Consider the following 18549-nt stretch of genomic DNA (forward strand, 5'->3'; position numbering starts at 1 on the left):
TATCCTAATTACAGAGAATGCCTAACTTCAACAGAAGCACAGTTAAATTGTGTCACAGAAACCTTGGCTAAGTGACTATGGAGGGTGGAATATGAAGCAGGAAAAAGAAAAGTGCCACCATCCCTACATACTCTGCGTTTTGAAAAAACAGATCGATCTATTGATCTATTGATCACTAGACAGATATTGTTTGTGAGACTAAATGACAGTGTCACCTGCAGAGGATTTTCAAAATCCTAAATAGTAAAACAGTCTCCTGACTAAAAGAGTTGAGTAGATAAAAAGCAGAGGAGCAGATTGCTCCTGGCCCAGCAATCTTTGATCTCGTGCAAATTGGAAGAACTATCCACAGCCAAAGAACCCCTGGTGAGACTCGTAATTAAGTTTATGCTACTGATGAAATAAGCTCATTAAGAGATTTAAAAAATGTAAATATAATCTTAAAACCAAATTATCTGAAAATATATGTTTAAACATAGAAAATGAAGCATGGTAAAATGGTGACAGGCAGTATAAAGGCAAATGTAATGATCCCAGACAAGCATTTTGCTGAAATCTAGAAATCCTTTGTATCTTTCCAGATTCATTATGGTGTATGGAGAGCAGTTACTTTGAAGCGTTTAGCTTTCCATGGGTCGTAACCCTCCAAACAGCAGACCGCATTTGGGATTCTCTTTAAGGGTAATAACTCTGTTGCTTTTGTGCAGCAACATGTACTGAAAAAAGCTTGCATTGATTCTTTGGATTTTCCACATTAATAGTAAAAGGGTTGTTATAGGGAAAAGCAGACACCTTTGGTTACTTATGAACAAGAGCCTAGCTTGCGGAACACATAAAAATAGAAGATTTGAGTTACACGACTTGAAGTCTTGTGGCTAATGAACTAAGAAAAGCATTACAGATAAACTACCTACTGCGATTTGACTGAAAGGCTTTAGAAACCCAGTGTTCCAGAGAGCTAGTGAAAAGACTAAAGTAAAAAAAAATTCCATTCATTTGCCATTTGAAATGTATTCTGACCAAACCATAGTCCAATCATATCCATTCTTGTCCTGAACTGAAAGTGGACTAAAGCAAAAAAGGATGAATGTAAATAAAGACCACGATGAATATTTTCCTTGAGAAATAAAAGACAACAATCTAAGAAATAACATTCTTCAGTTATACTCGTCCTTAGAACTCAGATTAATAAATTGCCTGTCATCACTTCATAAAAGAGTGAATGTTTAAACTTTCATATTGATAACCTGTGGCTTGGACTGACACAATAGCATGAAAATACTGGGTCCTGAGGACACCCACTAGAAATCAAGGTAGACCAGTAAAATCCCCACCATAAACTAGCCAGTGGTATGTAATTTGCTCTTGGAAGTTGGAGAAGATTTTATGTTTGAGGGAGATTTGTTATGAATTTGTTTCCTGTAGTCCCCTCACTGAGATGAATTTCGGGGTTCAAAAAGGAACAAAAGGAAACCTGAAACCAAACAGGCAGACATGACTACTTCTGAAAATTAACTCACTCCTGAAGAAAGAGGATTATCTGGTGACTCTCCTCCCAGCCTCCCACACCTCACCTAACTCCCACCCACGCCTCCCTGCTTTGGGAAAGTGTAAGATCTCAAATGACCATTTCTTTACCTTGTACCCCAAGATGACTACAAATTACAAACGATAACAATATATGCATGTGCTAATGAATTCACAAATGCCGCAGGAAAAGAACTAAGTCTCCCATGGGATTTAATTTAGAGAGAGAAACATTAATTAATCCTTCATAAGCAAAGACTTCATTCATTTTGTCACTAATTTATCTCATAAGGAACACTATTGTCTTAATTATAAGACCACTATTGCACGAAAACACATCCCAACAGAAACTCACCTGAGCTAAGTTTGACCACTACTACCAGCAAAATTATGAAATTACAGCGTTGTACATCATTGTACGCTAAACCCCTCAAGTGTATAGTAATTAAATCCCCTCCAAATTCAGTGATGATAAGTGAGACAAATATTTCCTAAATATATCAAAAGTAGTCATGTGTTTTTAATGACAAGTGTTTACTACATTTGTAAATCAACCTGCTCATTTCTTTCTCAACTCCATAAGTCTGACATACGTGGTCAATTCTTTCTCTTTTGCGTGTGTGTAAATTAGTAAAAAGTAATTTGTTTTAAGAGGACAATAGATTCTTAAAGGCAAGATCATATCCTAACAAAACTAGTTTTGTTGATGTCAATAATTAGGGGGAAAAACATTCAAATAAAGCCTCATTTGGTTCAATAGTTCAATTACTAAGTCCCTGAGGATAAATATGTGCTCTAAGGTTGTAAAAAGAGAATGGATTTCAGATAGCACCACCAGTCAGGGTAAACGTTCTCTCTGGCACACTAGCCTAATGTGAGAGCATCACTAAACTATCATGGATAACAGTGGCCAAAAGGCAGAAGCAACCCAACTGTCCATCGACAGATGAATGGATAAACAAAATGTGATTATCTATCTATTTATCTAATCTATCTGTCTATCTATCTATCCATCCATCTATCTACATCTAACCTATCATCAATCATCTATCTATCTAGAGTGAAATATTATTCAGCTTTAAAAAGGAAGGAAATTCTGTTACATGCTACAGTATGAATGGGGGAACTTAGAAGACATTATATGAGGTACCTAGAGCTGTCAAATTCATAGAGACAGCCAGTAGAATGGTGGCTGCCAGGGGCTGGGGAAAGGAGGGAGGAATGGGAGTTACTATTTAATGGGTACAGAGTTTCAGTTTGGGTAGATGAAAAACTTCTGAAGATGAATGGTTGTGATGGCTGCAGAACAGTGTAAATGTACTTAATGCCACAGAACTGCACACTTAAAAATGGTTAAAATGGTAAATTTTATGGTATGAAAATTCTAGCACAATACAAATAAATACAAACATACTAAAAACATTGCCGTGGAAAGCTGTAAATAATTTTGCATGCCTCTTGCCAAAATGAGAGGGAGTTGAAGAAAAAGAGGAAGAAATAAATACAGGAAAGAATGAAAAGATGGAAGGGACAAAAGGGAGCAGAAAAGAGAAAAAGAAGGAAAGGGAAGAGAAGGGAAATGAGGGGTTTCTCTCATCTTCATAGCTGTCATAAACACGTGCCCTTTCCACTGCTTTAGGTCAGATTTAGAAGGTCATTTCTGGTGCTGAAGGACTGCCTGCTGAACAAGATTTCCATTCCCTTTCTTTCTCCACACATGGGGACAAATGAAGAAGAGAGTGCATTTCTGTCGGGAGATTTTTTTTTCTATTGTTGAATTAAGTGGGAGGGGAGGAGCAGGCGCAGGGATACCTGCATAAGTGAAGTAAAATAATAAAGACAATTTTCCCTGAAGAGAGAAGCATGTAACACAGGTGTTCACTTGTGGATGCTGGAGCCAGACTGCCTGCTGTTGGATCTTGACTACAGCTTATTAGCTATTAACTTGTCTATTAAATGTGGCTTCCTCCTCTATAAAGTAAGCATAATAATATTACCTACCTCACAGGATTGTTGTGAGATTAAATGAGTTAATATAATATGTGTAAAATACCTGCTGTGCTGAAAATGATTAAACGATTCGGAGAGGTCAGTGGGATTTTTTATGCAGCGAATAGGTATCTAAATATCTACTATATCTATATATTTATATATCTCCCAATTTTTTTGCCTCACATGCAAGGAGAGACATGGCTCCTTTTTCACATCTTTAATAACCTGATAAATTCATCTTAACCATAATTGCTTGCTTATATCCAGTCAATAATAATTTCCAGAAAACCATTAGACTATCATGATTTATGCTCAATTCATATGATGAAACTTAGCCCTCAGAAGAAACATATTCAAAATGACTCTATAGTCTTAAAAAGTTATAAATACTTCCTAAATTTTATGAAATCTTTATTTTTTCAAACTAAAAAGTGAAGACCTTTTCCAAATTATTGGTTTGAGAGACTAGAATTTATATGTAGTTCACCAGTCTTAAATGAGAAAGTGGTTCAAAGGAAAGATACAAACTATGAAAGAATAAATAATAGAAATCAGAAGAATTTAAATTTAGTAAAAAGATTCTTGATATGTAAATCACACATAAATAAAGCATTAGACTTTTTATATTTAGTTTTGGCTAATATAACTAGTTAGTTTATTAATATAACTAACTAATATAATTAATATAATTATTAGTTATATGATTAATATTAAATTAATTTGGCTAATGTAACTATTAATTTGGTTAATAGTCCAAACGAGAAGTTCGTCTTGATGCTAATCTCTTTAAGAAAACGACTATTTAAAAAGAAAATTTATGTTTGTAGTTCATTTCACTTCAGTGTTAAGTACTTTTATATAGTCCCTCCTTTTTCAAAATTCTACGTAATATTCAAACTGGGGTATAAGTATTAGTTTTATAAAAGAATCATGTAAATAAATTTTAGAACAAATTTTGAAAGGCAATCATGCAAAGATCAGATCATGGGGAATTTCTAATACTTTAATTGTCTGGTTAAGTTAGTTTTTAAAAAGAAACTTTTTTACATATCAACTTTTACAATTAAAATGTCTTTTGTCAGGCGTCATTAATTTGCCTTCCATAGTGGGCACAGTACGGTGACTGTAATTGAGTTTTCATGATAGATGACAGTACAGTGCCTCAGAGTCACAAATTCTTGTGTGTAAACAATATTCTCAGTGTAGAATTTTAGGAGAATGAGCTGAATGTGTCCCCATCCCAGGGTATGCACGGAGTTCGCTTTTTGGATCCAACCTATTTTCTAATGTTTAAAGACAATAATAGTGCAATTTTGAGATGCAGTGAATTAGATATATATATATATATATATATATATTTATCAGTAACGATTCTTAAACTTACTTTAATATAAACTTTTTCATAAGTTTGCTTTATTTAACCTAATTTTATTCTTTTCTTTCTTTTCCCCCACGTTGTGACTTCAGCATATGCAGGAATGTTGTAAATTGTTTTTGTTCCAGTAGGTGTCAGGCTTTCCCAGGGCGCGGACCACAGAGCCGGGAAAGGCAGGCGGCAGATGCTATGATGCTGAATTCTACACTTAATCCAGTTTTTCCTGTGAACTGACTCTTTTAGCATTCCCCCCCAAATAATAAATTTTTAATATAATATTTTCATATTAAAAAAACAGAGGGTGTTGAGATACAAAAATTTCTCATTTAATCACTTGGACTATATAAGCACTTGTTAAATTCTAGCATGTGTGATAAAATATGTATTTGTGTATTCAGCAGTAATTTAGTGAATGAAATAAAAGGAAATAATTAGTGAGAAAAAATTGAGATACAGAACATACTTTATTTAGTATTAGTTTTCACTGGCAGTAATGTAGCAGATACATTTATTTCCCAAGAAAATAAAAATAATCTTTAATATAATGGTGTGTTTCTCTTTAGAATTTTACAGGATGTGAGAATAATCCCCTTTGGATGCTATTAGGTCTAATAATAACTTTGCAAATTACATATGATACAGATTGAATGCTTGTGTTGCCCCCCAAATTCACACGCTGAAATCCAAATGCCCAATATGAATGGTATTGAGTGGCGGGGCCTTTGGGAGGTGATTAGGTCATGAGGGCAGTCTCTCGTGATGGGGTTACTGCCCTTTAAAAGGGGCCTTGCAGAGATCCCTCACCCCTTCTGCCACGTGAGGATACAAGGAGAAGTCTGTAAGCTGGAAAAAGGCCCTCACCTGACCATGCTGGCACTGAATCTCGAACTTCTAGATTCCAGAACCATGAGAAATAAATTTCTTTTGTTTATAAGCCACCCAGTCTGTGGTATTTTGTTAGAGCAGCCTGAAGGGTCTAAGACAGCACGTGAATTTAACTGATGGGATTTTTCACATCTAAAACCTACTCATAAAATTCACAGAAATAAGCAGCAAATCCATATTATGATAAACAGAAGAACTAATCAATCATTCATTTTTGTAATTTTAACACAATAATTTTTAAAATGTGGTATTTAAATTTTCTAAGTGGTTTAATAAAATACTTGTAGAACTTATCATTTTAGACATTATATTAGAAGTCTTAATTCATTTAACTCAAGCCGAGTTGTATATAAAAATATATAAAGCAAGTTATGTGGCTTATAGAAGAAGAATAAACACATGAAATTCGAAAAGAAATCAAAATATTTGTCTTGTTTCATATTCAACTTTTATTTCCCTTCTGGCCCTTTTCATTAATATTTTACCATATTTGTGACCATTCTGTATTCAAAATAAAATAAAACAACAAATGAAATTGTGGAAAACTCTCTGGACTAGCTCTGGTTTCTGCCCTCTCTCCTCCCTTTCATTAAAAAAACTCTCCTCAGTCAGGTGTCCATTTTCTAATAGTTTCCCTATTTCCCAAATTTGTGTCTCTAGTCTTGATCTCTACTCTGAACTCCAAACCCATCCAATAACCAGTCATTATTCCACAAGAGTTTTATTGAATTCTATGTGCCTGGCACTGTTGCAGGCAGTGGATAGAACAGTAAATAAGAAAAGAAAGGTTCCTCTTTTCATGGCATGTAGGTTCTAGTGTGGAAAGACATAAAATACACAGCTATCTACAAAAATAGATCTAACGATTTCAAATCAGTGCTACGAAGAAAAAAAATAAGGGTGATAAGATAAGGATGGCAACTTCACACTGGGTCGTCAGAGGAGGTCTCTGAGGAGGGACATTAAAACTGAAGTCGCATGAGGAGAAGGAGTCCCTCATTCTAAACACTGAAGGAAGAGCATTCTAGCAAGAGCAAACAGAAGTTCCTTCAGATGCATATTAACTTGACGTGCTCAGTAACCAGAAAGAAGGCCAGCATGGCTGGAGGAAATGAAGTGGGAGGAAATGAGCTGGGAGTGCGATGGAAGATGAGATCATAAAGACAGGCAGGAGTCATACCAAGGAAGACCTCGTGGGCCACGGTGAGGATTTAGGATTTTATTCTAAACATAATGGAAAGCTACTGAGTAATTTTGAGCATGTGAACAAAATATCAAATTCCACAGATTTTAAGAAACACGTCTCTGAAATCAAGAATATATTTTGAAATCAATGGTATCTTTCAGTCACTATTGGTCAGACAGTAGTTGTTGCCATTGCCTTGGAAATACCTTAACTAGTTTCATTTGTATTTTCAGTATTCAAGAGTATTCAAAAGAGTGATATATAATTTAAAAAATTTCCATCTAAGTCTAAGAGATAAAGAGATTTAAAAGTTCCGAGAAATAGTGATGTCATACTTATTACTATGTAAAATAACGTCTTACTTAACAATAGATGAAGTCTTACATCCAATGAAACACATGAATCTGAATTAAAAGTTTAAACACCTCACATTTACACAATGTTCTATGTCAAATTTATTCAATCAAAAAAAGTTAAAAGATCTCTCATTTGTGTGGAGTATGGGTTACAGGAGGCAAGAGTGGAAACATATGGACAAGTGAGGAGACTAGTGGTAGATAATGATGACTAGGACCAAGATGGTGTAGTGAAGGTAGAGAGAGGCTGAGGGATTTGGGAGATACTGGAAGGGCACCAAGGGGACTTCCTGATAGATTAGGCAAAGGCTAGGAGGGAAAGAAAAATGTCAAAGATATATCCAAGATTACTGGTTATGGAACTAGCCACTCACTGGGACGGCGAAGATTCAAGGACATGTGTGCAGGGGTTGGGATTGGGGGAGAAGTTAAGTAGGCAGTTGATGTCCATCAACACCTCATTTCACCTATTATCCTCTTGGGGAAGGCTGACTAACCTCCAGGGTAGGCCGCTCACACTGTTATACACTCTCATAAGCTTCAGTCAGAATGCTTAGAACCATTTTTATTTAACATCAGCATTTGTGTTTCACTGTTTTTCCTCATGTCCTTCCCACTGGACTGTAGACTCCAGGAGAGCAGGACAGGTGAGAGTTTTTTTCACTGTTTTACCCTCAGCACCAGCACAGAGCTGGGGACAAATTAGATCCTCAGCAGATACTTGTTCAACCCATAAATAGGTTAATCCTAATTTCTTCTTTTTATCCTGCCAATGTCAAGGTGCTTGGTCACCGACCAACACCCACTCTGCCAGACAGGAAACCATAGCTATGGGGTAGCCAGGAGTTCCTGTGGTACTAAGATGAGAGAAAGTACAAGATGACACAAAAATATGCCAGAAAAATTCTATAGATGTAAGTATTCCTTTTACTTAGAATCACTACAAGATTCCAAGAGCAGTAGGAAATAAACAACCCTAAATTAAAATAAAACCTTGGGGCCAGCCCAGTGGCAAGGCAGCTAAGTTTGTGCTCCGCTTTGGTGGCCCGGGGTTCACAGATTTGTATCCCAGGCAAGGACCTACACACCGCTCATCAAACCATGCTGTGGTGACGTCCCACATACAAAATAGAGGAAGATTGACACAGGTGTTAGCTCAGGATGAACCTTCCTCAAGCAAAAAGAGGAAGATTGGCAACAGATGTTTGGTGAGGAAGATTGGCCCTGAGCTAACATCTGTTGCCAATCTTCCTCACCAAAAAAAAAAAAAAAAGAGAGAGAGAGAGAGAAAACCTCAACCAGGTTTTATCATAGAGAAAAAGAATATTTCTTTGAGAATGGTTATTCTTTATATTGACATATTGATCCATAAATTTTACGTTCAGTTTGTTAAATATTTTGTGTACCTACTACAAGCCAGAGGCTTTGCTAGAACCGAAAATATGTCCCTATACACTAGGTGATCACAAGTTCACTATACTTATAATTCACTATTATAAGTGCAGTGATAGAAGAATTCAAAGAGAGCTGAATGAACAGTTTCCCTCCTGGAGGTGTCGTTCTTGGGTATAAAGGAAGCAGATGATGGGAAAAGAAGACCATGCCATCAAGAGCGACAAACAGGAAACACACAGCTTCAACAAATAGCATATTCTGGACCAGAGAACTACAAATTTTAATGGCCAAGAATTCACAGAAGATGAGGCTGGGGAGGTAGGCAGGAGCCAGATCAAAGACGGCCTCGTATGACCAACTGGGTAAGGAATCTGGACTTTACTTTGGAGGCAAAGAACAGCCTCTGAAGCTTCATAAGCAGGGAGGTAAACTGGTCACTCTGTTTTTAAAGATCGGCACCTGAGCTAACAACTGTTGCCAATCTTTTTTTTTTTTTCTGCTTTATCTCCCCAAATCCCACCCCCGGTACATAGTTCTATATCTTAGTTGCACGTCCTTCTAGTTGTGACATGTGGGATGCCACCTCAACATGCCCAGACAAGCGGTGCCATGTCGGCACCCAGGATCCGAACCAGCAAAACCCTGGGCCGCTACATCGGAGTGCGTGGATTCAACCACTCAGCCACGGGGCAGGCACCTAAACTGGTCACTCTTATTTTCCCTCCTGGGACAACGGACTGCGCCTGCTGAAGGAGTGGAATGTAGGGGCTGGGAGCTAGGTCTCTGCAGCCAGCCAGCCTGGGTTCGAATCTTTGCCCTGAACTTTACTAGCTAAGTGAACTTGGTTAAGTTATTTAACCTCTCTGTAAAGAAATAATAAAATCTTCTTCATGGGGTTATGGTAATAATTAAATGATTGAAAAAATATATGTAATATTATCTTCACTCAGAACAGTACAATGCTAGGAACAAATGCCAAAGTGTTGGCTATTAATATTATTATTTGCTAATCAAATGAAAATATGAAAGACCTCTTTTGACCTTATCAAGTCTTCTTTGCATCAGCACCATGTCCATAATAGACAGACCTAAGCTCTCTCTAATACCGTTATCAAGTGCATGGCCTAATGAGTAAGGAGTCTTGGACTTAATGGAAGAGATTACCCAAAGAAAACCTCAGGCTCTCCAGGACCTCAGGCTGTAGAATTTCTAAGTACAGGTGGTACTTTTCTCTAGAAATAATTTAAGAGTATTTTCATTGGAAAATTTATGAGATGAAGTTCTGTTCAGCAGGCTACACCTTTAGTATCTTGTTTCCTCCTAACAATATATTGAATTTTAGAAAATCTGATAGATATGTTGGTGCTTACTTTTTATGTGCCTGTCCTTGGAGGCAGGAATTATTCTTATTTTTAAAATTCTATGTGTCCCTAGAGACTAGCACTGTCTTAGGTGCTTAATAAGCAATCTAGAAACAATCCTCAAATACGTAAGGGTTCACAAACTTTGAAAGTGAGGTCCTTGGATAAAACAAGCAGCATTTATTTAAAAACTAGTATTCATAAAATTAACAATTACTAGTTCTAGTTTTGAAACAATTATATACCACTTTCTATATGCCATATAAAATTTGTCATATTTTAATTTGAATTAACCCCTTCTTCTTTTGATTATATTTCCTATTCTCTTGAAAAATCTCTTGATGACAGCATCTCTAAAAACATTCGCAGTCATTTCTGAGTGCCTAAGAGTTCTACATAATTGATTTGAAAATTAAATAATAGAGTCTAACAAAATAGAATAGAAACGATCATGTAAGTGACTTATAAAAGGCTCTCAATAAATGGCATTTGTTATTATTATTTCATAGACCACATTCTGTTGTCCCTAAACATGAGAAAGATTAATTTATATCTGTTAAAATAGCTGTTATAGACAAAATCGACCCATCTCAAGTTGAATATTTTGTAATCTGTAGCATTTGTTTTATAGGAAATTGCAATTGTTCCAACTTCCACCATGTTAATAAATTTTTAATTAAAATCAGATTTACTTATATATTTAAAAAATTCTATAACCCTTGAAATACAGTGAAAAAATGGATTTGAATAATAAAGAATACATAAATACAAATCTATTGGCTTGTATTCTTCCCAGCGTCTCCTCATCTTTATATCAACAATAGCTTTAACTCAAGGCCTTTCACACGGCAGGTGTAAGCTACCGCCATTAACCTGAATTATGTTATATAGTTAGTAAGATGTTTAACTCCATTAGGCTCCCAAGGCATTATTTGGTGTCTTGAAATTATTTTATTATAGTTAAAAGGTATTTGAAAGTTTAGTTTCTTAACACTAAACTTGCAGTATTTCAAACATACAGATAACTCTGAACATTGAATGCATAAAACAGTGACCTGCATTTTTCACAGGTGTTTTGTTTGTTGGTTGGTTTGGTTTGCATTTTGGGTTTTTTTGGTCCTTTTGAAAGTCCTCTTTAATGATGTTCATTTAAGCTTTGTTTTATTATTTTACTTCAACAATTCAGATTGAATTTGCTCTAACTTTAAATCAAAATCAATTTGAAAAATGGGCTTTTCTGTTGATCATATTCACGATGATGAATATAACGCAATGTAACAGTACTGGTAAAAACGATTTGTCAAGCACCTATTGTGCGAGAAGCTTGCATTATTAATTTGAATCTTGCATGAAAACCTTGCAAAGGTGGTGTTTTTATCTGTACTCCCTGTACTGTATCTAGGAAGGTCAATGGACTTGCTCAAAGGCACGGATGCAGACAGCACTGGAGCCAGGATTCCCAGCCAGCTCTGCTTGGTTTAATCTTGATCACTGTATACTTTCCACAGCACCAGCCTGTTTCAATTTTTAAATCTGCTCACATTTCAACTGTATTGACATCTTTTTCTTTCATGTTGTGTGTGTAGTTCTGAGCACAACCCACATCCCCTTGAGTTGAATTAACTAAAGTCCCAATAGCTGTGTTGTTACATTGCTGGTGACCATCCTGAGCAAAAACATCTCTGTAAGTGACTTTACCCACTTCAGTTAAAACAAAATTGCTGCATTTTGTGTGCCCATCTTTTCCCCAGTAGATAAGGTAACACTTAAATACCTTATCTAACTAGAATAGGATCCAATCTCATCCTGAACATGATGTCATTTTCTGGGAGTGAGACAGTTTAACCATTAGCTTGCAATCTTATAGACCCTATAATCAGAGAGAGAACAAAAGAGAAGAATGTTTCTTACTTTCCTCTAGTTGTTTCAAAACTTGACTTTTGAGAGTTGGTTCTTTGGCCTCCACTGTTGTCCCCTCTGCTGAGGTATGTTTCCCGCGGGGATCGATTTCCCACGCCTCCAGCTGAATTTAGAGGACTCGCTTGTTGATTCAAGTTTTTGGCAAAGCTCTGAAGAAATTTCAGCGTGGAGTTGGGAAGGACCGCTGACGCTGCTCTAGGACTGAACTGGATGCTGGATTTGGGCAGGAGGGCAGGAGTTTGCGACTTCAGCGCCCCTTCTTCCGTCTCCTCTGTGGGTGTGAGAGTTTGGTTTCTCACACCCTCAGGAGATGCACTTGTCTCCATCAGAAGCAGTGCTGATTTCAGAAGACTCTCTTCAGAGCTTCTTGCCTCAGGAGTTGCGGCTCTCTCAGCTGACCCGGTCTGAGCAGTTGGCAGCATTTGGAGACTTTGTATTTCATTTAGAGGAACTGAAGCAGTAGTCATATTCTTCTGGGGGTTTCCATCTTCAAGAATAGTCCAAGTATGCGTAGTGTTGGTAAGCCCCAAACCCCCGCTCCATAAACTAGAGAGCAGGACGAATAGCCTTGCTCCCTTCATCTCAGTAGTTTGAAGTGAGAAAGCTCTTGTGAAATTGGGGCATAAAGTCCTTCCAGCCTTTTCAACAGCTGCTTCCACACTGATTCTGCTAAGAGAGAGCTTTGCCAATTTGAGATGGGTAGAGGAAACAGTTTTCTGTGCTTTGTAGTGGACTCAGGAAGCTTGATTTCCTGTTTCTGTAGATTTTGTGTGATCTGTGACCTCTGGTAGGATGGATCTATGGAAGCGGTGAAGGGTCTCTGATGGAGCTAAGGGTAAATGGGAAAACACAGGCAATTATTATCAGGAAAAGCCATGAGAAAAACATGAAGTAACTTTCCTTTTCTAGTACACTCATGTTTCATGTGTTGCTAATTGAAGAGAAATGTTACGCTGGTGATGGGGAGTATGACATTTTGTTTGGATGGGCTGAACTAAGGAGCTTAACATTTTGTTCTACCACACAAGGAAGTTGAGAAAAAGTTTTGTGACCTTCTTTTCCGCTGTGCCCCATCCAAGGAGCCACATTCTGTTAAAGTGCTTGTACACATGCACACACATAGACAAAAACATTTATAGTGTCTCTATAAATGTGTATATATATATATATACAACTCTATTTTTATAAATACACTTCAGCTGCAGCATTAATTGAAGTTAATCTCAGTGATCATAAGTAATAAAAAAAGAAAAGCATAAATAATTGAGTTATACAGGTACACAAGGAACTCACTTTAAATTTTGCCCTTAGAACTTTTACCAGAACTAATTAATGGAATGAATATCGGAATTTTACTTCCTCTGTTTTCTAATCCTGATCTTCTAGTGGTTGGGTGTAATCAGTATTTTACCACTAAGGAGTGTATGAAGAAAAAGTAGAATCACATGAAAATAAATTGAAATGGGATTATATATAATGCTTTTGTACTTTTATTGTAGTACAAAAGTATACTAGCTGTAGATAACAGAGAACTAAATTGACTCCTTTTCTATGGTTGTTTTCCCAGTAGAGATGCTTCAAGGGATTTATGACTTCACTACTCTGGCAAACCTCTGATTCTCAGACTTCAATTAAGCTCTCTCATCTGTAAAATATTCCATAGCAGACACTTTGGACATATAAATAAAAGTTATAACAGTTCATTCATTCATTCATTCACTCACTAACTACCCAAAGCCTCAGTTGGCTTCAGCAAGGTACTCTTTTAGGTCCTGAGATTATAAAGGAAAGCAAGAATATTCTTGGATCTCAATTTGCTTATGGTCTCTTATATGCTATTTGAAGGCTAGATCCATGTATAATTAATCTTTCTGTCAACCTCTGTGCCAGGCATTAGGTTCTTGTTAAATATTCAGTCATGGAATGTTTTCTCTCAGAATCAGAAAATTGGAAACTTCATGCCTGTTTGGTTACACATTATTGTAGATATGCACTCTTGTGCCCCACCCTGGATGCAGGACACCAGGGTTTGAGAAAAGGCCTAATTTTTCTCTGAACTACTAACTACTTGATCTTAATAGGTTTTCTCCCCTTAATGTTTGCTACTCATTTCTGTATTGATGACGTATTAGAGAACATATAATATAAGTTATTTAAACTAGGACACATATTAATCAGCAGCAACCCCGACTGACTTTGATATGGAGAACAAAGCAGCTGTCTCTCGGATATACCACAGAACAATCCCATAAACCTTGCATTAGTAAAGGAGCAAAAAGGTCAGCACACACAATTCAGACAGCAATTAGTTACTAAAAAGAGCAATGAAACTGCATAATTTTCACAACACAAACATGGTTTTCAGTACTAAGAAAAAGACATTACAGCTTCTTGATCTGGAAAAGATATAAGCAACCAGCTTTGGCTTAGAGTAGAACAGTAATTCAGAAAAACTCAAGTAAAATTTTTCTATTTAGTGTACAATTTTAAATCCATTTCCTTATATTTAGCAAAAGTAAACGAACGGAATGTCCTGAAAGTTTAAGGAACAATCAGAATAATGGCACACATAGATTTTTTTGCTTCTATGGTTCGAAAAAAACTTATTGATCCTGAACTTTAGTGATAAAGGGTCACTCATTGGGTCTACAACTGATAAAAAATAGCTCTCAAATGGTAATGAAAACTGACCGGAGCTAAGCAATTCATTTTGCTTCCTATAAGGTATTGACCAATAGTGACTTTTGGTTACCCCCATCCTAGCTTACAAGTGACCTTGTGATCAAAAGGTTAAAGGTTCTATATCTCATTATCAATCCACTAAGCCATCTTGGGCTGTAGCTCCCCAGAGAATCCCAGCTCATTTGATGGTTTTAGGTGTATGGATCATCCCTTAATTGGAGACATAAAATATCTGTACTCCAGAAACTGTCAGAGGCCTAAGCTCAAATATTGCTTTCTGAGACTCATTAATACTCATCAAATAACAATTAAGAAAAATAATATTCCTGGAATTACTGCCTGAAGAATACTCAATCCATTCTTCTAGCTACTATAAATACTTTCCCTGGATTAAACTGTACCATCAGAGTTTTGTATACCTACACCACATCATTCTGCTGTATCCCCAATGCTCATTGTTTGTATTGAGTTACATTTTATCCTATTGCCATTCATTCACCTTGAGTAATTTTATAATAAAGAAACTATGAAATCCATTATATTATGGGCTATCAGGAGGTCTTTATGTCATTTTTTATTGTATCATAAACTTGGGATGAATATCTCTTGCAAAATGGGTTCTCTTTAGCTGATGAAATAATGGGTTTATTTTATTTTTCCTTTTTCCTTTATAATACATATGAATTAACTTTCTAATCATAGGAAAAAAACAAAAATGTTTATTAAGTTGAAACAAAATATAAACGTGTGTTAAAAGAGAACCTTAGATTGAAGAATTCGTTGTTTGAAGATTGTGCTAATGTATTTTTTAAAGCCATTTTATGACTGCAAGAGTTATTATTCTTTGTATAATGTCAGAGGTATGCGCTAACTTCCACTAGATTAAAAGGATTTTTTAGCAGCTTCTTTCTTTCTTTTTCACATGAAAAATTCTTGTTTTCTTAAAATAGTTTAAATATTTAAAGTAAGATTTCATTATAGCCCTCTATAAATTGGCACTGTCAAAAAAATAATTGCAGAAAACAAAGTTCTAAGCCTTTTGCAATTTTATGTTGCTTGAAAAGTATTAAAAACCTGTTAAATTTATATATGGATAAAGGGAGTTATGAACATACAGAAAATGACTTGGGGAAGGAGAGAAACAATTTATATGTCATTCGGATGAGCCAAACAGTGTGGTAGAAAAGTTAAATTTGGCATATTATTTAATTCTCTCAGTCATGGTAGGTAAGTATTCTACTCTTATCTTACAGATAGAAAAGTAAGACTAAAGAAGTTAAATGACTTCCTAGAGTAACACACTGGCAATTAACAGAACAGATATTTATGTCCAATTCTGAATCTGTCTACCATATAATAATACCCCCCCAAAGAAACAGTAAACATCTAAGTTTACAGAAATTCAGAGAAAATAATTTTCAAATTGTCTTAAATTCATTTTCTCAATGAATTTCTTGCTTTTATAAGTTTGCTTTTTACTGTTTTTGTCTTTTTTGGGGTGCCTTTTTCAATTCCTGTGCAATATTGTAAGGGATGACTTCGCCTTATTGTTGACAGCACAGATAACATACTCCTCTCACTTTCTAAAATGAGAACTCCAGGAGAACGGAAGACTGTTCCATCCTCAGGATCTAGACCAGTGTTTGGTAGGCATTCCATAAATATTTGTTGAATAAATGAGTGAATGAATGAGACTATGAATGTATTTCTATATACAATAATAACACCTGTCAGCAGGTTAAGGAGGGGGAATCTATTTCCCCAACTCATTGCCACACAAAAGAAAAAGAAGCAATCTAAGTAAATACAATGCGCTCACTCTATGAATACAGCTTCAAAAGGCTCCGAGAATACGCTTTCAATCACATTGCCCCTTGTGAGTCCTTTCTAAATAAAATTGAGAGCCTATTGTTCTTCCTCCTCTGTTTTTAAGACAAATTTGAGATAGTTTATTTTGAAACCACCAAAGGCATATGAGAATCACAAAGCAAAGACTAAGAGCTATATAATAAGGAATAATTAAGGAGTAGAAACTCCAGAAAAATTTAAGATATGCAAATTAATTGAAATTAAAAATGAAATTCAGGTCTGAGTGGGCCGGTATGAAAGAGAATATAGACTATGATGAGTTACATAATTCCTAATACTAAGTGAGAGAAGCATATTAGTTTGTCAGGAAAAAAAAACCCATATTTTGCCCTAACATTAAATTTTCAACTTTATAATTAAGAACATACTGAACACATTGATAAAAGATGATCAAATATCTTTCATAAGGAAATGTCTGTATCGACAGCTTATGAAACTACTCTATTGCTTATTCTGCATTTCCCATTTAGATAGAAGAGTACACTTGAAATGAAAGAGTTAATTCAAAAAGTCTTTAAGACTAACTTCTTTTGAACATTTTAGAAGTTTTAATATCCTTAATGGAAATATACCTCTGGCCATCAAGTGATTATCATTAGTGATTTCTGCTTCTGGATGTAGGAAATAGACATATTTTTCCCTATTCATCTTGTTAATTACATCTAAAAGTCCTAGACACTATATGTGAAACAAACATATGAAGACTCTGAAAGGCAGACAGGCTAAGGAACCGAAGGAACAACACAGCATTGAGTTCTCTGGATTTTTTTGGCCTCGTATCTCCCTCACGGGGTACTGGAGAATTTGGCAAACTAGAAACATCAATGGCACAAGTGATAAAAGCCCCAAGAAAAGCCAAAGGACCAGAAAATGGTGAGTGTAGAAAGACAGAAAACTTTTTAGACAATAACTGCTCTACCCCCACCAAACACCACAGAACAAACTGTGGTCCCACTCCGACCCCGCCACCAAAGACTGAATAGAGAGCTTAGACTTGCCCCCTCACAGGTTGTAACAAGGTGTCTCAGCCCCCGTCACTCCCTGGGGAAGTGTCAGAGAAGGCCAAGAGAGGAGCTAGAAATTACATCTTCAAGAAAGCTCACTGAATCACTGCCACAGCCCTTCAAAGGCTGGGTAAAGGGCAAGAGACCTGAAAAAAAATAGCTTTGAGGCATGCCAAGCCTTCACTGAGTACACTTCAACGGTCCTCTAAAGGTTGGAGATAAGGCAAAAGGTTGGCGAGATATCTTCCACAGTGTACAAATCCAAGGGTGGCTCTGGGAAAAAAAGAGAACTCACCAGAGATTTTTAAAAAAATGATTTCTTACTGGAAAGTAGGAGATGTCCCACAATGTTTAAATCACCTCCTCTTCACCCCACTGGTAAGGGAGGAATTCCTACCCTAGGCTTATAGGGATGGCTGAACATGACACCTGACACTGGATGGATGAGATTGGCAGCAGTTATATATATATATATACTCACAGCCCTGAAGACGAGAACACCACACAGCACACAGGGACACACAGGGGCTGTACTCAGGATCAGAACGAACAACCAGGGACTGGAGGAGGCAGGCTTTGTAATATCAAGAGTGTGGGTTGACCCCAGCTCCCACAGGAGAATGTGATTGGCTTGTTTGAATGGTTGTACAGGCTGGCAGGGAACTGAAACCCACTACTCATGGATAAGCAGGAACTGTGCCTGGTCCCCTTGATAAGGAAGATTGTTTGGCTAGGAGACCTTATCCACTGGAGCAGAGTGAGGAAGAGAACTTGTGGTTAGGCCATCTCAGGCTCTCTGGGTTTCACATGTCAAGGCAGCACATAACGTTGCATCTTAATTTTAGGCCTCATACCCGCAAAGATCAGAGCCCTGTTTTTCCGCATTGTAAAGGATAATGAACTCTGGAGCTTTGCCGGTGGTCAGATCTCAAGTTTAGTTGAAACGAAAATCCTGATGATGATCTCAAAGTATTTAAACTCACTGTGGTGAGTTAAA

At 36.6% G+C, this 18549-nt stretch overlaps 1 protein-coding gene across 1 annotated transcript in view; it reads right to left on the bottom strand.

Annotated features, from left to right (window-relative positions):
- The window catches only part of MMRN1 (multimerin 1), a 66204-nt gene extending 48033 nt beyond the window's left edge, over window positions 1-18171 (bottom strand). Inside the window, exons 1-2 of the mRNA XM_070505364.1 lie at window positions 18034-18171; window positions 11989-12826 (exon numbers count right to left, since the gene is read on the bottom strand). Of these exons, the coding sequence (XP_070361465.1) occupies window positions 11989-12578 (590 nt within the window). The 5' untranslated portion in view covers window positions 12579-12826; window positions 18034-18171. The remainder of the gene's footprint in view (window positions 1-11988; window positions 12827-18033) is intronic.
- Between the last annotated feature and the right edge of the window lie 378 nt (window positions 18172-18549).

This window comes from Equus asinus, chromosome 3 (genome assembly GCF_041296235.1).
Source record: "Equus asinus isolate D_3611 breed Donkey chromosome 3, EquAss-T2T_v2, whole genome shotgun sequence".
NCBI classification, from domain to species: domain Eukaryota; kingdom Metazoa; phylum Chordata; class Mammalia; order Perissodactyla; family Equidae; genus Equus; species Equus asinus.